This window comes from Ammospiza caudacuta, chromosome 4 (genome assembly GCF_027887145.1).
Source record: "Ammospiza caudacuta isolate bAmmCau1 chromosome 4, bAmmCau1.pri, whole genome shotgun sequence".
Taxonomy (NCBI): Eukaryota; Metazoa; Chordata; class Aves; order Passeriformes; family Passerellidae; genus Ammospiza; species Ammospiza caudacuta.
Window position 1 is genome coordinate 7,836,181 of NC_080596.1, and position 22,586 is coordinate 7,858,766.

The 22,586-nt window shown below is 43.7% G+C and overlaps 1 protein-coding gene across 1 annotated transcript; it reads left to right on the top strand.

The window, feature by feature from the left end:
* The first annotated feature begins 200 nt into the window (after positions 1–200).
* Positions 201–20,855, top strand: TMEM154 (transmembrane protein 154). Its single transcript, XM_058803964.1, has 6 exons — positions 201–350; positions 8,551–8,862; positions 10,577–10,604; positions 11,753–11,838; positions 13,285–13,345; positions 17,070–20,855. Exons 1-6 carry the CDS (start codon positions 284–286, stop codon positions 17,083–17,085), a joined length of 570 nt encoding a protein of 189 aa, XP_058659947.1. The 5' UTR covers positions 201–283; the 3' UTR covers positions 17,086–20,855.
* The last annotated feature ends 1,731 nt before the right edge of the window (positions 20,856–22,586 follow it).

Genomic DNA, 22,586 nt, shown 5'->3' on the forward strand with positions numbered 1-22,586 from the left:
AAAGAGAGCGGGAGCTCTCTCACCTACAGTATAAAGGTGCCTCAGTCAAGTGTGTGCCTGAAGAGCAACTTCTGGGTTTTTTTTTTCTTCTTTCTTTTGCAATCATTGCTCGCTTGACAGGCCCAGACGGAATTACATCACTTCCTAAAACCCATCAAAGAGAGTCCATCTCCTGCAGAAATGCAGCTCAGATGCTCCCCGGCAGGAAGCAGGAAATGTAGATGCCCGGGCGCAGCAGGGCGGCTGCGGAGCGCCCCTCAGGTGGGAGCGCGGCCGGGGCAGCATGCGGGGCCCCGCGATCCTCGCCCTGCTCTGGGCCCTGGCGCTGGCTGCGGGACCCGCCGCCTCCGGTGAGTAGGAAAGCGCCGTTCCCTGCCGAGGTGGGACCGCGTGTCTCGCCTGCAGCAATGGGACCGAGCTGGAGGGCAACACCCTCCGAAGTGAGCACAGGGAGGAGATCTGTGGGGACTTGCTCTCTGCTGCTTTTTGCTGTGTTTACCCTCTCTGTTTCCAGTTGCCTCTTTTTTTCAGAGCTTTGACTTTTTTTCCTTAGACCTATCCCCGAACAGCAGCAAACAATTCCTACAATTGCAAACTTTTCCTAAATTGCAGGTGTGTAGAGAACGGGAGTTTCCATGTTGAGCCACCAGGCATTTTGCTCCTAATTTTAGTTATTTTTTTAAACTTTTTTAAACCCCACACCCATACCATCAGTGTTTAATAGCAAAGTTAAAGGCAAAGCTCTGCTTCCATTCAAAAGGAGACTGCTGATTTCCGCAGCCCCGGTGCACTGAAACTGGTTTAACAAAGGAACAGCCGGTTCCGGAGACAAATATTTTGAACTCTCAGCTGCAGAACAAAGTGGCCAGCACCATGGACTTAGGTTCTGACCCTTTGAAGAGAAGAACCATGGGTGGAAAAGCAGCTTGTGACAAAATGCTGAGGCACTGGAGTGTCATTGCAAAGACTCTCGCGTGTTTGTAGGGGTTATTGGTTCCACTGGCGTTTTGGCAGCCAGCAGCTGAACATGACAGGCAGCTCTTGTAGGGAAACCTTGCTGAGGTAGTGCTTGTAAGCCTTTTGGGGTCTAACAAATCCTTGCCAAAATGCCTTGATATAGACTAGAAGTGTTTGCTGCCTCTGTGTTGCTGTAGTGAGCAAGCGCTCTACAGAAAGCAGGGAAAGAATGGTCACTCTCAAATATCACTGGACTTCACTTAATGTCCTAAAATGCGCTGCTGGAATTGGTGTTTTGGTGTGAGTGCTTTTCCCCTGAAGAGCAGTACTCTAAGCAGGGTTAGAGCTGGGCTGCAGGCTGCTGCTGAGCTGCTTGCACTTAGGAGACTTGCTTGGCTGTACGAGCGAGCTAAGTGAGGTATAAAATGGTTTGGGTTTGGCTGTGTTACTACAGCCCTGCTGCATTGCAGACACGTTAGGAAAACATGCTGTAAGCACTGAGTGCAGCTCAGAATCAAAGCAGTCAGAGGAGCAAAAATCCTGCCACGGGCAGAGCTAAACAGAGGTCCCAGGGAAATGGAGGAGTAAAATGAAGGCAATGCAGAGCGATCAGGCTCCTGCTTCTCTAGCTCATGTGCAGGGTACTGAGAGCCATGATTTCATCACCACGTCCCCATGGGGCAGGGGGACATCTTAGCCTGGGGTCCCTCAGCTCATGGCTGGGTGCACTCTGCCCTTCTCTGCAATTAGAGGAAGCACCAGACAGATGTCACACCCCAGGTGTGTGACACTCTCCACACTCCCCACTTCCCACCAGTAGGTCCACCTTTAAATTCTGGTTGATTTTGGAACAGTTCCTCTTTGGGAGTGAGTCAGTCCTGCCAGAGCCCTCCCCAAGCCCTGTCAGCTCTGACTCCACAGAGCCAATCCACGGTCCTAGGGGAAGGGGAGGAGAGCACCCACCTTTGCTCCCTATACAAAGGTGGTTTTTGCTTATTCAACCAGCTCCAAATGTACCTGGGTGCTTACTCTGACTGTGGGTGGGACGGGGAAGTTGTAAACCTGAGCCTTGGGGGGGAAATGAAACTGGTGGGGGAAGGTTTATGTAGTGCTTATGTACTTCACAGGCACTGGTGGGTCAGGAACCCCTCTGCTGAGGGCAGCCTCTCAGGGAGATCCTTTGCTCTCACCCTTCCTTGCTCACAGATCAACAGGGCAGGACCTTTAAGGGAGTTTTTCACCTTTTGCCAGACACAGTCTTCACCTTTTAAGCAGTGTACTGTCTAGAGACCATTCAGAAAATAGGCAAACAGAGTATGATTAAATCTTGCAGCACAGACAGATTAAAGTCTTTATAAGTCCTGTTCCCATACCATGCCAGAACCTCGTAAAAGCCTAGCCTTGCCATTTGGATTATGATTTATGGATGCTTTTCTCCCTGTGATGCTTCAATCACTCTAATCCAGTAGCTCTAAGAGCATTCCTGAGGTCTCAGCCCTGGGTGCTGGCCTTCTCCCAGTTCCATTCTGAGAGGACATGGGGGTTTGCACCAGTTCCCTTCCCCTTGCTGTAATGCAGTCAGGAAGCCCTACAGGTAACAGTGCAGGGCATCATCTCTACTGTAGGGGATGATACTCACTGCTCAGCCTTGCAGCAGCCCTGAAGACCTGCCTAGGTGTGTGTGCTGACCCTAGTAACAAGCATTAAGACCCTTACTACAGCTTATAGGAACATGCTCTGATCCTTGAGTCATTTCCCAGGCTAGGCCATCTCCCACTGCGTTCAGTGGAACAGGTGGGAAATTGCAGCATAAGTGGCCTGACATGGGAAGCAAGAAAATGTGTGAGGGAGAGGAGCAGTAAACCATGTAATAGCACCAAGGGTAAGAGCTGGGGTGCTCGCAGGTTGTGCTCTATTTTGTCTGTGTCTCTGTGCTATTGTTTTGAATTGTCATTCAAAGAAACACTGCTATCAAAGATCCAGATATTCAGCAGCTTGTACCACGAGCACAGGCAGTGGCTCTCTCCTGGCAGAGAAATGTCTTTTAGGCTGCCTCCCCTGCAAAGCCAGGTCTCTAATGGAGTAATAATTTTGACCTGTTCCCCCCTCGAGTAATGAACTGAGAATGGGTTTGAACTTGTTACAATCACCTGTTAAAATTTTCTAGCAAAGCAAAACAACAATGTAAGAAATGAGGATTTGCTACATTTTCTCTTTCAAAAGTGCAGTGCCTTGAAAAGCAGATGAAAAATCCTTTGTACTGAACACATCGACGCCTCCTATGTATTTACCACCATTCCTCCATTTTAGCCACACACACAAACATTCACTGTTTTATTCAATTGCTTCAGGGGCATTTCAGAAAATCTCTCATTTACATCAGCAAGATTGTAATTGTAATTTTCAGTCAGTGACACCAGTCTCTTTTCCCTCAAGAGATTTTGTGATAGCTGGAAAGCCTCCGGAGCTTTTGAATCTTTAATTTCAGGGTCCCCCTGAGAGCAAGAAGCACTGAGAGATTTGCATCACAGCGAGGTCGCAGGAGTATCACAGATGCAGAGCTAGAAGGCCATCGGAATAAGCAGGAGCAACTAAATGCATAAATTGGTCTGCAAAGCCTGTAGTACTCGGGGTGAGCAATGAGACTACAGGTTCACAGTTTGACTCCAACATGTATGACTGAATTTGCAATGCTGCCTCTTAATGCAGCACTTCAGCTGCATAGAAATACAGTGAGGAAAAGCAGTTTCCATCTTGTATAAATGAGCTTAAACAGTTGTTTCCTCTTTCAGGTTATACCTAGATAACGCTTTCTAAGCACCTCGTTTTAATAGGATCTTGTCTACAGATTAGCCACCCTGAAATGCTTGTGCTCCCTCATCAGAAGAGTGTGTGCTCCCAACAGCTAGCCTGCAGGCTTTTAAGGATTCCTCTTCTAGCCAGACTGACAGGCAAGACCTGCCACAACAGGCAGCTGGGCAAGCCGTGGCCACGGCAAGGAGCAGCCTTCTTACATCAGCCTGAAATGTGGAGTGCAGGGATGAGCCAAGCAATACACCAGAGGATCACACAGACTGTGAGGAGTGGTATGACTACACCACCAACAGAATGTGTGCATGGGGCAGAATGATATAGGATATAGTAACTTTATTCCAGCTTTACAGCCTTTTCTTGTTCTGCCACCTTCTCGTGAGCCTTCCTTTCACTGCATTTTTATAGCTTATGGGAAAGTTCGGAGATATAAAAATTTTCCTTTCAGACTAATAAGCCTGGCTATCCCACTGAAATAGCTCTTGCTTTTTCTCTAGCTCATTGCTTTTACTTCTGTCAGTAGGCACTCTGGTGTAATTTGAAAAATCCCCCTGAGAGAACCCAGTCCTTGAGTCTGACGGCAAGGCAGCAGAGAGACTGATGGTTCTACAGCAAAACTGAATGTGCTGACTGCCAGCTGTTTTCCTTTGCTATTTTCCTTTGCCTCACATCCAAGTGAATTCAGAAACCTGTTTGCCTGCTTACTTCATCAGGAAGCCCATATCACCACCTCTGATGCTGCAGCACAGAGGTAGAAATGCTGCAACAACAGAAATGCTGTTTGTTTGATTGAGACATAATTTTTTGGACTCCAGTCTGTAAAACCACTTGGTATATTCAATTACCTCTCTCCCCCATGAAAAGCATATTTGGGAGCACCTCCAAAACTCAAGCAAAGCCTACTAGTGACCCAAGCATATTTTTAAAGTAAAAAATCTTGAGTAATGCTTTATACCATAGTATCTGCGTACAGGGACATAGCTTTTTCATAATTTGTAAGAACTGTAAATTGAACCTTTTATGAGAGGCTGCTAGTGCTTGCTCAAGTATTTTGGTCTTTTGAGTTATAGATTCTCTAATACCTCAACTGGGGAACCCTTAAACAACTGTTTAAGCTCATTTATACATGATGGAAACTGACTTCCAGCTCCAGCTTCTTAGCTTCCAGTTCCAGCTGTGCCCACCTTCCCTTCAGGGTGGATTGCTGCATGCCAGCCCCTCTCCCTTCTTCTCTTGAAAGCATGGGAAGTGGCAATACAGGCTGGGCTGAAGCTGTGTTGTGTTCCCATCCACTTCCCTTTACACAGGAAGAAGTCACCAGCATTCATGCCCCAGGTGGTCCAGACAAAGGTGAAGCCCATGTGGTTGTTGCATGAGCATTTGCTCCTTGGACAAGATGTGCAGAGGGATGAGTATGTGGATGTTGGAATGTAGCCAACAGCATGAGGCTGAGCTCAGTAAGAAAGGCTTTGCAAAGTCAAGGAGATATCTATGTGGCCACACGTGACTTGCTCTTTGTTACACTTCACTGGCTTTGCTTTGCCATCCTCAATGTCATGCTGTATTGTTGTAAGATTCCCGTTTGCAGGGAGCTAGTAGATGTCTGCAAGATGAAACCACAGCTGGCAAGACAGTTCATGGTATGAATTATCACTGTAAATCTGGCATGGAGAAAATGTTTGAACAGCACCTCACAAAATCTCCAACTTTCAGATGTTCTTCTGCCCTGCTCCAAACCTTGTAATGCCCAAACCTTGTAACTCACCCCACCAAACAACCACTCAGGCCAGCTGCAGCACAGCCCACTTGCAGTTTTGAGCACTTTAAATTGAAACACTATGACAAATAGCAACTTGGGGTGTTGAGGTCACCCACCTGTGTCTCACTGGGTGGCTGTGGCAGGCGCCACAGCTGCACCGGGAGCTGAGCCCGACTGTCCCCGCGGGCTGGAGGCACAGATCCTTCCCTGTGCCAGCCTCGGGGCCAGCCCAGGTGCGGGCTGTGCTTTCCCACTGTGTAAAAGGTGATGTGTGGGTGGCCTGAGAGCGAGAGCAACTGCTGGGTGACAGCTGAGGCGTCCCTTGAGGCTGAGCTCTGCTCCTCTGAGGTGAGGGGGAGCGGGATGTGTTGGGGCAGCAGGTAAAATGCAGGAAATAAGAGCAATGTCCTTGCAAGAACATTGTGCAATTGGCTGCCCTTCTGCTGAAAGATGTATTTAATTCGCTCAGAGAAAAGATCTCTGTAAGAGGAAATGGTGTTCCCAGAGAGATGCTGTTTTGTCCCTGGATTTATGCAAAGTGAAAAAAATACATGGCAGCAAGGTCACTCCCTGTGATTTGCCATTTTCTTTGCCTAGAGACTAGAAAAGGTAATTCTATTTCACTCAGAGACAAATGATTTGAAGTCTGCTTCATAGCTCAAAACCAGGCAAAGTGGCAGAGATACTGGAAAAATCTCTCTCAGAAGTCAAGCACAGCATACTCTGCAGCTGAAAGTTTATCACTGCAGTTAATGAGGCGTGACTGTTTGCTTTAAAGCCACACCATGCGTTAGACATTTGAAAAATCCATTTTAGCTCTACGAATTAATGAAAAGCAAGGTATTTTCTCCACACCTTTTCCCTATTTTAAGCAACAGGCTTGTCCCTCTCAATATATCAAATGTGGCAGGCAATGGGTTTCAAGGGCAGTGGCTGGAGGAGGAAAAGGAAGCAAGGTCATGGAGGAGGTTCAGTGAGGCTGTGGCGGGCCATCAGCTCTGCCCGGGGCTCAGTCCATCATGTCACAGCCGGCAGCACACACATCTCCCGTGCTGCCTCGCCGCTCTGCACAGCAGCAATTGCAATGGACTGGCTGCAGGCACTGGGAGCAACAGACTGCCCCGGGAAAGAAAAGCCAAATGGCCAAACGAATAAGGGAGAGGAGCTGTCCCTCCTGCCCCCTGCCATAAGATCAAGGACAGGCAGCAGATCACGGGCAGGGGGGGAGCAGCACACACCTAAGGAGGTCGTTACCTGCAAGGGAGGCAGAGATAGAGCTTTGCTCTTGACTGAAATACTAAATACAGAAGAGACAGAGACTACTGATACAAAGTGCTCTTCTTTACAGAAGAGCTATCATTCTCATTGTCCTAATGTGCTGCAGGAGTCTGGTGACCTTCACAGTATTACATTAAATATTCAAATTCTTTCCTAGTTTTTAGGAAAGGATGAAACAATCAGATGCCTGTGTGATATGTGCAGCATAAAAATCTAGATAAAACATGGCTGTCACACTCAAATAATTTTATTCATCTGAAATTGGGTTTCCTTGAATACAGTCTCATGAAATACTCATCTTTGAGACAAATCTGGTGGGAGATGCTGCAGAGTGGATTAAGCAAGAGATAGCGCTCTAATCCCAGGTTTTTCTCTCTCACTGGCATCCCTGGGAAGGACAGCATCCCTGTCCTTCTGATTCCTCATTTGTAAAATGGAGATGATAACTGCTCATCTCTCAGGGCCATTATGAAGATTAATGTGTTTACAAAAGCATTTAAAATGCTAAGTACTTTTGGTTCCAGTCCTGTGAGATTGGAAATGCCAGCACTGAGGTGCTGAAAACCTTAAGCTCTTGCTAACTCTTGTGGAAACTCTGGCTGCCCAGCACTTTACAAGAATGAGGAGAAACATGTAATTGCAAAAGTAAAAAAATTCCATCCTGCTTTATTGCACAAAATGAGATGTGCGCCATGCTGGCATTGTATCTGAAAGGGCAGATAACACAAAAAGCCCGTCATTTCATTTCATGCCAAGAAAATTCTTGGAGGCTTTTCTGCTGTAATTTAGATAAGGGCTGATTCTTGCACCTTTGGCTACAACAGGGTTTTGGCATCCATACAGAATACAGCATCAGCCCAGAATTTGCTGTACTTCTTTAAAGCTTTTAAACTCAGTGACAGTCAATAGACTCTTATGTAAACACACAAAAGAAGCACTTGTTTCACTATTACTGACACAGTCAATTTTAGCCACTTTTCTTGCAAAATGAGTGATAATTGAAACCATAACTGAGATCAAAGTTCAAAACCCCCAGTCTTAGCACTCATGGGGAATATCCAGCACTGATGCTTTGCCACATGCTCCTTCAGCCAGCCTGCGGAATCAGTCAGAGGAACAGTTCATTGGACCTGTATGCAGTGAGGTCCCCGTGTCACTAACACCTCTTCTAGTCCACGCAGATGGGGAAGTCAGCAGCTCTTGCATCCTTCAGACTTCGTTTCACCAACTCTGTTTTTCACAGTGACGCAAATTTAACAAATTTGAGAAAGGTACAGAAGCAGGGAGATGAGTGAACCAAAGGAACTGGTGAACCAGGGATAATGGTCTCCCTGAAGGCAGTACCTAACTCCTTGGGTAAGGGGAGGAACATATGTGCCAGGACTGAGAAGCAAAACAGGCTGGTGTGGTTTACTGAGAAGCAGAATGATTTCTCATGTGAGCAAGACCGGATGCCAACGTGCAGCAACAGAAATCTGTTTGTGCAAGGCAGCTGTGTGCAGACAGATGACACATGCTGACGTGTCCCAGGAAAAGTCAGCTGAGGAACGTGGTCATGACTGGTAAGGTTTTGTGATAAAGCTGAGATCTAATTTTACATCCAATGCCCAAGACTTCCAATCTGTGTGTATGAGGCATCTGTTGGGTTTTTTTAATACATCAAATGGAAGTAAATACTAAAGTTGTACACTGTGGCTCACTGATGAAACTCTTAAAATGTTAAGCTGTCCTCATATATTTGACAGATGCTGGGACTGATGGATCAGGAGATGGATCGATGATATCACCCACTTTCACAGCGACACATCTTCCTGCTGCGAGCCCTTCGACTGTGGATGACCATGGGCCAGTACTTGTAACTGCAGGCACTACTGAAAGCAGCCTTGATACACAGAGCTCTCCAAGTACTGAACTGAATGCTGTGAATGATGAGGAGAGCCTAGAAGCAACAGAACAGTCTATCTTGATATATGTTGTCCCTGTGGCGCTGCTGGTCCTGCTGATTTTATTGATCACATTTTTTGTAATGCATCATAAACGGAAAAAGTCCAAGCAAGGTAAATCTGTCTTCTTGTGCATCAAAAGTCTGTTTCTAGCATGTGTTCAACAATAACAGATCATTAAGGGATGGGGTGCCACATTTAGGATGTCCTTCTCTGGCTGTAGTTGCATGTTTGACAAGCAAGAGAGGGATCCTCCCCAGTCAGGTACTCCTGGTCACACACCTCTCCTTGGGCAGGAGCTACTTCTTCTGCCTCTTGGCACCTCCTGCTCCTGCTGCCACACCCATGGGAGCCCTGGCACCAATCTCTGGCTCCTGGAAATGCTGAGAATGCTCAGAGATATAACTGTGGCTGCAAATGCTTGTTCTGTCTTTATGCTCAACAACTTTAGGCAAGGTGAAATTAATGCTTCTGTTGGTCTTAGTGCCCACAAGGTAAACCTGCTTGGAGCTTCAATGAAATAAGATCAAGAAAAATCATTATAAGGAACAATTTTAAGGAATCCTGATTGCATAGGGTGGAGGCTGCTGTGAAGGCATCACAGCAAATGAGCTAGGTCAGACTGCCTGGGTGCTGCAGTAGGGTGAGCAATGCTTCAGGAAGGTGCTGTGATCTGTTAACAGAGGAATTGGTAACTTGGAGTGTCAAACCACAGGAGAGCAAACTGAGGTGCCATAATAAAACCACATGGTTGATAAGTGAAATGCTGAGATGGTCATATCAGTGTATCTGCATGGTCAGAGTGCAGCTGTCAGCTCATCAGCCTGCACACAGTGTAACACATTCAACACAGATTTAAAGTCAAGTTTTCAGCACATTTTTAGGTTGCATTTGCCCAGTCACTGGGTTTCCCTCTAACAAACTATGAATTTGCAACCAGGCACCCACTTGCCTGCCTGTTTCTGGGTAATTGAAATGCAGGTACACTCTTCAGAGAGTTAGGAAATGTGGCACATTGCAGGAACACAATCTTAGGAACTCATGCCCTGTGCCAGCCTGGGATTTTGAGCATCCTCAAGGATGGGGCAGATGGCTCTGTGGTTCTGGGGTGGCTCTGCAGTCTGGGAATGTGCTGGAACAACTGGGAGGTATCACCCGCTGGCAACAATGAATTAAAAATAAGGTGATTTAAGACAGGTTCTTCAATCACTTGATTCCTGGAGGTGAAGATATTTATCAGAATTATGTCTGTGACACCATTTCCCCCCTCCATTTTTACTTTGTCTTGGAGTCATAAGTAGATTGGATCCCTTTTGACATCTGGCTAGTTCAGCTTCATTTGCCTAACTGAGATCTAATCTGCCATGCAGTCCAACTCCCTTCTCCCCATGAGCAGCCCCCAGAGTCTCCACACAGAGCTGAATTGCCCAAGTGTAATCTGTAGCAAAATGTCCCGATGCTTCTAGCAAACAATTTTTTTTTGCAGAAGTGGTTCCCTTTCAGGATACCATTTCCCTCAGCACATCTGTTCTGCTGAAGGAAGTGTGCATCTGCCCTGTCCTGCCCACTGCAACACCAACACTGGGCTTCCTCCCAGCAGGGCTGGGCTAATAATGAGATGCTTTTAGATTCAAAAGAATGGGTTCCTCTGAAAATTGCAAACAGGATAAGATGTTTTGTCTTTCATCTGCAATTTAGTTTTTATGCCTTTTGAAAATGCAACCTGTTTTACTTGACCCTATTCAAGACTTGCACACAGTCCGGACCCTGTAAATACAATGGGTAAATATCACACAGAACTCTGAACACAAACTTTCTTCTTTTCCAGATGAGCTGGGAAGTGAAAATGTAAAAAGGTAAATTTTATGAATATCATTATTTTAAAAAAAATTTCTTTTACTCTAACCTTTGTCTCCTTCACTGCCTCTTTTAATTTAGCTGTACATTAAACACCATTACATTTTGACATTAATTACACCATCAATCTCAACAGGTGGGTAAAGTGTGACTTCAGTATGTGGCTGAAGTGTAAGACTAGAGCAGGAGAACAAGAGTAAGTGGTGGCTGAGGCAAGGGCTGCCCCACGGACACCCACAGCCCACAGACCTCACTGAGGCTGCTCTTTCGCACCACAAGTGGTACAAGGTGCCCCATCAGCAAAGGGGATCAGTTCCCAGGCTCATCACAGGCTTTTGCTATTCAGAATAAGCTCTGTGTCTTGCTCCCCTGTTTTTCAAGTTTATCTTCTTACTCAGAGGTGAGGCAGAAAGGCTGGCCTGGCTGCCACAGGAGCAATGCCTTGGATGCTTGGAAAACAAGACAGAAGCTGTGTGGCTCTTCTCAGAGTCATAGTTTTTATTGTTGCCTTTTATTGATCTCCATCTTGCTAATTAATGCTGAAAGTTCTTAAATTGGCTCTATGAGAAAAAAGAAGGGTTTTTTTTTCTGAAAACATATTTTCTATCATATGACTGCAGGAATGATAAGCAAAAGGAAGCTAAGCAGAGGCGTTTAAATAAACACAACTCTCATGACCTTTCCTTTTGAAGTCACTGCAAATGTCAGTCACAGACATGATGAAACTTTAGGCCTTCAGCTTTTAGCACTGGAGAAATGGCACTTCTGTCATGTGTTCCAGAAGGGGTAGGGACAAACTATCTTTTTTTTTTAGTTTTCTATTTACAGCAGGGACAGTTTTCAAGAAGCTGCAATGATCCTGTGCCCTGGCATGTCTCTGGCTGCACCGAGTCCCTCTGTGCTGTGTCTCAGCTGGCCCTACCTCTGCCCAGGGCTGGCATCTCAGTGCCACTCCCTTGCATCTGTTCATGACCCCTTGGTTCACACCCACTGGGCTGACATCTCCTCAGATTACTGGGCTGGGATGTCTTTCCAGAGTTAATACACGTGTCTGGAATTAGAGACAGTCATACAAAATCACTACATTGCAAGCTGTTTGAATTAAGCACTTTGTGTAATACATTTTCCCCCCCTCTCTTCTCTCAAGTCCTATTTTTGAAGAAGACACACCCTCTGTTATGGAGATAGAAATGGAAGAACTCGATAAATGGATGAACAGCATGAACAAAAATGGTACACAGTAACCCCTGTACTCCCTCCTCCCTCTCTTGCCTGCTGACATAGAGCCCATGCAGAGGAAATCAATGGAAGGTGTTTTGTATGCATGCCACTGCTTTCCCTACAACATTTTTACTTGTGCTCTTGACTCCCTCCTACTAAAATAACTGAACAAATGTCAGGGGTAGATTTTTTCAGAGGAGTATTTTAGTTTGTGTGGGAGTTTATTTTTAATATGTGATAGAATCTCATAAGTGTTTTCAGTTTCCAGTAGACAATTCTATTAAACACACTTATAGCTGTGAATGTTATTTATATTTTTAAATACACATTTTAATGCTAAATACTAGCTTCTCTGAAGCATCTAATCCTTTCAGTCTCCAGAATTTCTATACTTTTGTGCTCCAGACTGAGGAATTGTAGAAGAAATATGCATTTGCTCATAGTTCAGACCACCATTCATTTAAAATTGCTGCCAGGAGCCTATGAATATGCCCTTCCCCTCCCTTCAAGGCTATCAGCACATGGAGCAATTAGAACATATAGTAACTACCAGCAGCAGCATCTTCAGCTGCCTTCTCAATTGCTTAAGAGTACCTTGCATTTCCCTCCCCCATTTTTCTCCCAGGTGAATTCCCCAGTCAAAACCTCTAAGGGGTCTCCATTGTCCCTCCAGGGTCTCCTCAAAAAATGTAGGTCTTCAGTAGGCCATGAGTTAACCAAGGCCTGATTTTGAACCACGAACAGCTTTTCACTGGCTAGGAAATGCTGAAACATTGATATTTTTTTCATTCCTGGTCCCTTGCCTTCTATCCAAATGGCTCATTTGCCTGACCTACTAGGCATGCTTTGTTTTTCAGGACATAAAGCTCTTTGGAGCATTTCTTTGCATTAGCACAGTGCTTCACATGATGGGGTTTTGACCTTCTCAGTCTGAAATCTTTTATAGAAAACATGTGCTAAGTGGCAGTAGTGAAAGAGGGACATTATCTGTACTACATGGGAAAAAAGTGGTATAAAATATATTTTAAAATTTTGTGGAGAGAAGGAAGCAAGTATTTTATGTACTGTCATGTGTGTATGTGTGTTAGTGTTCCCTAAACTCCAGCCCCAGATTCCCAGCTGGACTATAAGCCATAGGTACAGCTGTCAGCAGTGGAAGATTAACAAACAACTCTCCCTGTGGCAGTGTGCAGGAGACAGTGCTCAAAAGATGCTCATTTGTAAAGGTGTACATAGAGAACTGGAACATGTAAAATAAATAAATTCTGGCAACACCTATATCAAAGGGAAGGAGGTGTAAGATTCATGCTATGGGGACCCTGCAGATAAAAGGGTGCAGAAGTGAATCTGCAGAACTGTATTCTAGAGTGACTGCTTGATAAAAGTTCATGCATTTTTGAAATAAATGTAGAACAATTGACAAGAGTAACTATAGTCTAGTTTCTTACCCTTTTCCAGGTGACTGTGAATGTTTACCTACAGTAAGGGAAGAAGAAAAAGAATCAATTGCCAACCCAAGGTACTTTAATTCATTCTATTGTTTGAAGAAATATGGTCAGTGTCATTCTAATTTTTTTTTGTATGTAATTATAGAATTATTCTTTGGTCCATTTAAGTTTTAAAATTTTTATGTATAGAAACTTTGACTTCAACTTAAACTAAAGGCTTGACACTCTTATTTCTGAACAGGTCTCTTCCTGTAAACTGCACTGCTAAATAATCTTACAGTTGTAAAGTGGTGCAAGACAGACAACCAGATGGCACAGATGGAGTTTCACGCACTGATCAGACTTTAATCACAGTTTCCCAAGGTGTTAATACAAGCATTCAGCATAGCTTCCTTGGCACCCTTCAGCAAAGGCACCCAGTTCCCCTCTGCCACCTGGTGCCTATAAGTTCTTGGGAATCACTGCCAGATGTTTTGGCTGGAGCTGTGACCTGAAAGACAGGGACTTGTCTGACTGCAAGGAGAAAATGAGAATGAGGAACATGAAGGATCTTCCCAGTGCCCCCTTGCAGCACTCCCCCAGAGCTGGCACTAGTTGATAGTCCAACAGAGTGGGATGCAAAACCACAATCCTGACCAGCTTGTAAACTTAAAATCTTTCTGGTTGGTTTCCTTAGGAGTTTGGCCAGAACTCCTAAGCCCCTTGCAATTTTCCCTAATTAAAAATTCTGGTTCTTGTTTCCAGCTGGAAGCAAGAGGCTGTACATTACCCTTGCCTGCACCCTTGTGTTGCAGCTGCATTTTGAGAAGTGGGCAAAGCAGCTTCTCTGTGCCAGGTTACGATAACAAACAAGCCATCCTGTGTGCCAAGAAATCCCTGGTGCAGTGCGAGCAGTGATGCAATCAGGCAAGGCCAGGAGCTGGGAGAGGACCTAGCTCTGCTTCCCGTGGCATCAGATAATTCCACTGACCATGCCTCTGGCAGAATTGCACCTCCTGCAGTAGACTGCCATAATATTCCAATCCTCTTTTCTGAATTTCCTTGCTCAGGAGTGAAATAGGGATGTTAAATCACCACTGCTGCGAGTTTACAGCTCAGTTGTTCCAAAGCTGCAGTTTCAGAGGAACCTCTGGATGGGGCTTGTCCACTACAGCCACTTGTATATAAAAGGTTTATTTTTACACCTATAGCAAGTGAAATCAATGCTGTTGTTTTAGTTCAGATTGTTTGAAAAAAAAAGGGCTTAGATCCTAGATTCCAGATGCAAGCAAGCACATTAATTTTACCCTTAGCAACTGGAAAAGATCCTGGATTTGTTAGCCATCTGGGTCTTCCCTTCATGCTGCTGAATGACAGCTCAGAGGGGGGAAAATTGTTGAGGGGAGGCAGCTGCACAGCAGCTCTCTACAAGCAGATTTGCTGAGTGTACCACTGACTGTAGCAGGGAGTACAGCACAAAGGATGCTGCAGCTATAGGCCAACGCTGGCAGAAGTCATAGTGCAAAAGGCTTTTTAGGCACAACACCACCCTCAGCATCAAGTTTACTTTCCAAATCTTTAACAATTCATTTTAAGGGGGGAAAAACCCCATCGGGGTCTACCAGCTTGAGCTGACATTTTACCATCCTTGCTAAAGGAGTGGTTTTGTACTGGATTTGCATTAACCTCAGCTGAAGAAGGGGATTTTGCTCCTGGCCATCAAAAGGCATCTTTGAGCTACACCCTACCTCAAGCTCCCCACCTGTGAAATAGAGTTATTTTAGAACACTACAGTGAGGCTTAAGCCTTGATACAAAAAAGCAACCCCGTTCAGATAAGTATGCTCCAGTCAGAGCAAAGGCACGCTCATTATTTAAGCAAATTTTCTTGTGAAGGGTATCTTAGAATCAGACAAGATTAGAGAAATGTATGCCCCTGAATTGTAGAAAGGCAAGCAAGTGCAAATAAAAATAGGAGATTTATCTCTAAAACATTCAGAGCTGTTCAGACAAGGGATATTAGCTGAATATAAAGTGCAGGAATATTAGATTCAATTTAAGATTCTGAAAGACTACTTTGCTTGGGCAAAATTCTTCTAAAATTAGGGTAATTTATTTTTCATATTTTATTGATATTTCAGTATGGGAAACATCTCAGGCCACACTGAACAGAGATGGTGTTTTCTTGCTTCACAAAGATGCTGAGGGGGAGCTCATCAAGACCCAAATGTCTTGAACTATGAATGATTTTGAAACCATATGAGACAAAACATTTAAATAATGGCACTTTGACATTTTCAGAATGAAGTTTGTTTCAAAACTACTCTTCAGAGTAAGTGTATTTTTAATATAAAAATTTTTTAAATTTTTGACAAGCAGAACTGTGTGACAGTAAAGTATTTCTACGTTGAATGTTTCCCTTACCCCAAGGCTACTCCTTCAAATTTAATTTCATACAAAATTTTGAAATATGCTTCATTTCAATGTGAAAAGATATTTGAAGTGGAGGGATTTATGGGAAACAAACAAAAATTTCCTGTTTATTTGCAATCGAACCTTATCAGTCCAAGATCTGCTGCTTCTCCCAACCAAATTCTTAGATGAATAAATAATGTCAGAAAGAGAATTACATACAGATAAATAGATGTTTTCAGCAGCTCTTTTGAGTGGGGAAAGGGGAAGACTAAGTAATTAATTGAAATAACGATATAATTATGGCAAAATTTGTGCTCACAAGCACCAAGGCTGCACATTTGTGCAAAGGAAGTGAGATATGACAACCTGGGCTCCCTGACAGGTGGAGGTCACCTTCCCTGGCCTTGCAGGCTAAGTTACAAACATATGTATATACACATTTTCAAAATTTATATACGCTTTTCAAAATAAGTATATTTGAATCAAATCTTCTTGCATTTGAAAGCTGCTGCTAGAATCCTGATTGTGCCTGAGCACAGAATTGCAGCTGCAGCTGCCTGGGGCCAGGGCTCCCATCCTGTGCGTGCAGGGGCAGCAGGCCAGGGCTGATGATCTGTGGGGCACAAGGGGGTAGAGACCAATCTCTGCTCCAGGGACCTTTACTGTTCCAGAAAATAAATGCAGCCTGTCCCCTTCACAGCATGGGTCATTGTAGGGGGTGGAGAACAAGCAATCCCCCTGTGCTTTATCACCTGAGAGGTTTGGTTTGTCTTGGGGGCTGCTGGGCACCCTTCTTGTCTTTCTGTCTGAAAAAGGATGGCTCCTTCCTGTGGAGAAATGTTTTGGGTGGATGGTGGATCAGTACACAAAGAAGTACTGCATTCCCAGGATGTGCCTCAATTTGGCAAGAGACTTAAGAAAACATGTAAAATATTAAGATTATGGGTGGCCCTTTTAGCTTCAGAGGTGGTTTAAAACCCTGCTGTTATCCCTGCTGACTGAATTAAAATCAGACAATATAAGATGTCACATTTTTTAACATTGGCATGAGCCAAACATTATTAAGAGAGTGCTAGGGAGCAAGCCACTTGGGCAGAAACCAGTGGGACAAAGAGAAAATGCACCTGTTACAAGGTCAGCTGTAAACCAAAAAGTTTTCCTCAGCTGAGGAAAGAGAGCCAGGAGCAGGGGAAAGGCTGTGCTGGGCAGCCATGAACCATCAGACAGGAATCAGAGCAGTGCTCGCTGCCAGCATCAGTTCATCCATTACATGAGTGACAGATTTATTTTCTGGTAACACCTTCCCATGAACTCTAGAGATACTCTTGCATGTTATTTCCTGCTGAGACAACTAACCCAAGAGCGTGACACTGGTGTTTTTTTCTTTTCCATGTGTACACAGTGATGGTGAATCATGAAGTCCTCAGGACAGCAAAGAACTGGCTAAAGGGATGCAGCACACAAGCTCATCATCCCCCAGATATTGGAAGAACTGGATTTAAATATAATTCATCTCAAAAGGCCAGAGAAGCAAATGCTTTTGTTGTCTTCTGCTTCATATGGTCTTCAGAAAGGAAACATCGCCAAGGGAAAAGAAGAAAATAAAAAGAAGGGGAAAAAAAAAGAAAATAAAGAAAAGGACTCTAGCAAGATTAATGACTCATTTAAATTCTTTTTGCAATGAGATTCACCCCAAATCAAGAGAAACCCCTGCTGAATGTTCTCAAAGTAGTCCATATTTCTGTCTAGTTCCACAGTTGTGTATTGTGCAGCACTTGAAACCAATTCTGTTCCAGGTTTGGTTTCTTCAGTTTGGTTTGGTTTTGAGGGTGCTTTTTCAGTGTCCATAATTCTGACTGCCCTGGTTTGGTGGATGTGAAGCTCATGCCTATGCAATGTTTATTTCTCAATTTGCTTTTTCTGAGCAGTGCACTGATTTGCACAGGACTGCTGTTGGGGGGTACCAGGCTAGGACTGACAGACCAGCTCTGAGCACAGAGAGCAGCTGAAAAACCTCTCAAAGCAATAGCCAGAAGTGACTGCAGCCCAGCCAGGGCACAGATTCTGCAGAGTGCTTTTTGGTTTTCACATTAAAGGCCCTGTAGAAGTGACAAGTGTTATTTTGAGACTGCCTTTCAGTTTGTTTTCTCCACAGATGAGTGCCCTGAGCTAGCTCTCCCTGTGCAACTCTTCTTCCTGCCCAGGGCTGTTCTCTAACCACCTACTTCAGGAATATTCAACTTAAAAACATTTCTCTCTCTTTTTTTTTTTTTTTTAATGAGTGAGGTTGAAAAATGGAACAATTCGGTATTCACATCAAATACAGATTTAGATAAGCATGTGTTATGCATAACTACTTGGTCAAGGTTTTCAGATACAGGAGGTTTTCTGCTGCTTCTGTTTTTAAATACTGAGCCTGCAATATCTGAAAGGCAAGGACTTCTAAGTGTGCCCAGCCACTTTTAGTTCCAACAAAAAAAAATCAGACTCCTGGCATACCTCAAGGTGGGAATATGAATGTTGTAACTGTGTCCACTGATTTTAGATAGTATGTCTCAGGGATCAGAGCTTAAATATGTAACACACATAAAAATGAATCCTTGTCTGGGCAAAGTTTCTCTTGCCTTATTAAAAATAGCAGTTTCATATCTCACCATATCTTATGTCCTACCTGTCCTCATATTCTATTTAAAAATATTTTGCCTTCCCACTCAATACATGTTTAATATGATCAGGTTTTTTGCCTGCAAATAATTCACTAATAAGTTACCATGCATAGCTTGATTAAAGAGAGAAAACAAATGCCCCAAGCCTCTGTGATGGCATCTGAGTATCGCTTACAGCTGACAGAGGATGGTTCAGCTTTGTGAATAATGAAAGACATGTCAAAATACAGAAGGAAAAAATGTTTAGAGCTAACCATATTCATTCATTATTGAATTTGAATTGATTAGTAATTTCCTCAAAGAATAAAAATTTTTCCCTGTGTGGATGATTTTTAACTTTGAAAGAAGTGTTTTAAGTTCATCTTTCACAGCTCTTTTTAAAACATTTCCATTATTTCCTGACAGTAAACCCATCATGTAGAATATTGGTTTAAAAGAATGAACCAACTCCCAGAGGTGGTGTTGTATCACTGCATGGCTGAACTCAGTTCTGGTACACTGATGACCCGTTTGATATCACAGCAATGCCCCAACTCAGTTTGCTGTGGCATTTGAAAGGAGCCTGTGTTGTAGATGTTGATGGTTTGGGGTTAGTGTCAATTCTAGATGGTCCTCCTCTCAGATAAAAGGCTGTACAGTTCCAAATAACTTTCTCAGAGATTATGTTTAATTTATATGTTTTATTTTTCAAGTTTACCTGGAGAGAATGTATTTTCTGTAAACTTAGTGCCATTAAGCACCAGTTCTTATTCCAGTGCTCATCATTGATCAATCTCTATGTAAAGCTTTAAAATCAATTTTGTCCAGAAGTAATGTCTAGGTTCAAGGTTTATAATTATTCATGTCACTTAGCCTGTCTAAATTCTGGCATGCTAGAAAATTTATTTGCCTCTTCAGGAACTTTTCTTGGCCTTTAAAAATACAAAACAATGCTTTGGGTACTTCCTTGGCCAATTCTAACAGAATTTTTCTCTATCTGCTGATTTTTAAAAGTCCAAATTTAATATGTGCTGCATTACTATTGAAAAATGTGCCATTCCATCAAATCTCACCTGTGTTTAGGTTCTGTCCTCCTTGTGTGAAACAGACCGGGGGTGAAGCAATTTGCATTTCAGTATAGTTATGGATATTTCCCTCAGCACCAGAACAAATACAATTTTTAGTATTTCTCTTTTTCCTGAACATTTATACACCACTTTTATTCTTCCCCTAGCCCTAAACTAAGAAGGGGATCACTCACCCATCCGCACTGCTCCCTGCCACCCCACTGGTCTCTCTGATCATCACTTCCCCACTGAGGTCTGCATTGCCACAGGCTCTGCCCAGCTCCTGCCCTCTCACTGAAGCCCAGCCTTTCTGTGAAGGGGGCTCAGGGCTGCAGCTGCACCAGGGGCACTGCTTTGGCCCCTCTCCTCCCTCACCCCATTTGGTATTTCCCTCTAATGCTCGCCCGTGTGCCCCTTGCTCTCCTGCTTGTTTTATACTATTCATCAGTTCCTGGTCATTTCCTTTTGCACAGTTTTGCCTCAGTACTTTAATTTTGTGGGTGGATTGAATTGCATGGGATTTAGGCCACTTCACACCTACATTAATACAGCCAAAACTTCATGATATTCCAGTTCACGAGTATTAACTGTACACCTTCTGTTGATGCACCTTCATTTTTCCTAAATCATTCACACAGTCAGATCCTCTAACCCACAAAATAAAAAGAAGAGCAACCAGACAGCAGATAAGATAGCAGCAAACTCTCAAAATTATTTTATCACTGTGCACTACAGAGTATTTAAGCCTCTGTGGTAATATCCTCATTGTTAGCCTGATCTGAACCCATCTCACCATCACCCTGCAATATCCACCGGTAACTGATAAGTTATCATCCCTCAGCAGAAAATGAGAAAAAGCATGGAAACAGGAAGTGTCTCCCAACATGTACTGTTCTAAAATGTTTCACAAATGTGATGATCCCAAAGGAACTGCTACCTCTTCTTCCATTTTCTTCAATAATTTCAGCAGTTATCCAGCACTTCAAGACAATTTGACATCTCATTTACAGAGTGAGGCCTTTTTGTCCTGCAGAAAAGCTACAGATCCAAAGGAGGCTTTGTCTGAGAAATACATAGGTAATAACAAGGGTGATTAAAAATCAGCACCTCTCCTAGATATGCTAAAAATTGGTATCTTAACAAAATAGAAATAACTCCTCCATAAAGTTACAAACATAAGGTTGCTGATATTACCAGCAGCTAATAAATTCCATAAGAGTCCTGCACTTGTAAAGCACACAGCCCTAACATTAACCTCAGCGAACAGGAACAATCTTTTAGTTTCCACATAATCATAAGTTATAGATTCGTAGATAACTCTTGGTCTGAGATTAAAAAATATTTTTTTTTGTAATGCTAAACTCATTGGGGGACCCTAAATTGAACTTTTGTTACCTTTCTGATGTGAAACTGCTGTATATTCAACTGTTTTATCAAATAGCTGTTTCAAATTATTTTGTAATGTAAATATTTGAAAGACACAATATTGCTTAATTGTATATAAGAGTTTGAGATTTTAAACAGCTTGTTCTAATAAAGTTTTGAGTGTATACAAGTTCTGTTTTTTCCATAGTCCTGCTAATCCACTCAAGTATATGGATGCTAATTACTTGTTATTGATGCCACAATTACTCAGGCCTGAGAACATATGCACAGCTGTATATGGTACATAGATATCAGCTGTATATGGTACATAGATATCTTACTCTTACCAGATCTCTAAAATTCAGGACAACCAAAAAAAAAAAAAAAAAAAGAAAAAAAAAAAAAAAAGAAAAAAAAAAAAAGAGCTGCATTATATTTAATAATATGTTTGTTGGGATATTTCAGATTGTTTATATCAATAGATCAATTCTGACTCCAGGGAAAGTAGTGAATTACTTCCAGGATTTGTCCTTGGGTGACTGTTGCCATCTTAAATGATCAATCATTTCTCAGGTTATTTCAGTTAAAACACTCAAATGGGATTCTCCAAGTTGATAGACCTGCTAAAGTAATTTTCAGTGGATTTAAGGGAAAAGGAAGAAAAAGATTAAAAAGAGACATGTATTTCCAACTAGAGGATTAGAAAATATTAATAAAGTAAATCATTACTTTCGTCTATTTTTGCAACAGACAATTTCATTAGAGAGGTGTAAAATGGCTGGGGAGTATCCAGAAAGCTTGAGACAGTGTTTATTCTATTTAATGCTCTTAATGTTTGAACAACCTCAGTATGAGAGCATCGTAGCAATGAGCGGGCAGAAACCAGCCACCTCCTTCTCCCTCTCTCTCTTTCCTAGACAGCACATCAGCAAGGCTCTTGTCTAAGGCACAGCCTTAGAATCTGCATTTTGGGGCAATGCTTGTCTAGTTCTCAAGGGAGGTGCAAAAGAGGACGTGACTACGAAGTCCCAGAGAGTGTTGTGACACCTTAGGGAGTAACACAGTTACTCTCCTGTCCCCAGGCACTCTCTCTTGCCCCACTCTGCTCCTCCTAGAACCATCGTGCTGACCCACAGGGGGGCAGGGGCTCCTCAAATGTGCGCTAAAACAAGGCTGGAAGGGGTCGTGGGAGACCTGGCTTGGCAGGGGGTTTGAGGGGACAGCAAAGGACACATCCTGCACACACGTGGTAATACATCCCAAGCACTTACCCTCTGCTCTGGCTTTTGGAATGGTTAAAGTTGTACTTTCTGTGAATATCAGTGACAAGAAAATAGTAGCAGCATGGTCTGCTGAGACTCCCATTCCCTTCCAGCGAGGTTGCTCCAGGTCTGGTTTTGTGCTGGATCAGTTCTCTGGCCTCATTTTGAGCAGGATTTCACAAGTCCAGTGAACTACTATAAACAGGTGAATTATGCACCAAAGCAGCGGCTTTCCAGACAGCGCCTGGAATCTCGCCCAGCTCTCAGAAAAGGAGCTATTTTGGGCGTCCAGCTCTCAGTAAACGAGCATTTCTGGTTTGCTGGGGTCTCTCCCAGCCGTACCTCGGCTCAGGGCACCCACTTTGCTCTGCCTCGACGCATCCATCTCCGGCCCGAAAGGCTGCGGTGACTGCCACCCCCAGGAGGCAGTCCTGCCCTGCATCTCCTGCGCGGAGCCTGGCTCCTCTGGCCGGCAGAAGGAGCCCGGGGCTGGGGCAGCGTGCCCTGGCGGCAGTGCCTGCAGCACAGGGACAGCAGAGGGGCTGCTCTGTCCCCACTGGATCGCCCGCTTTGCTCCCCA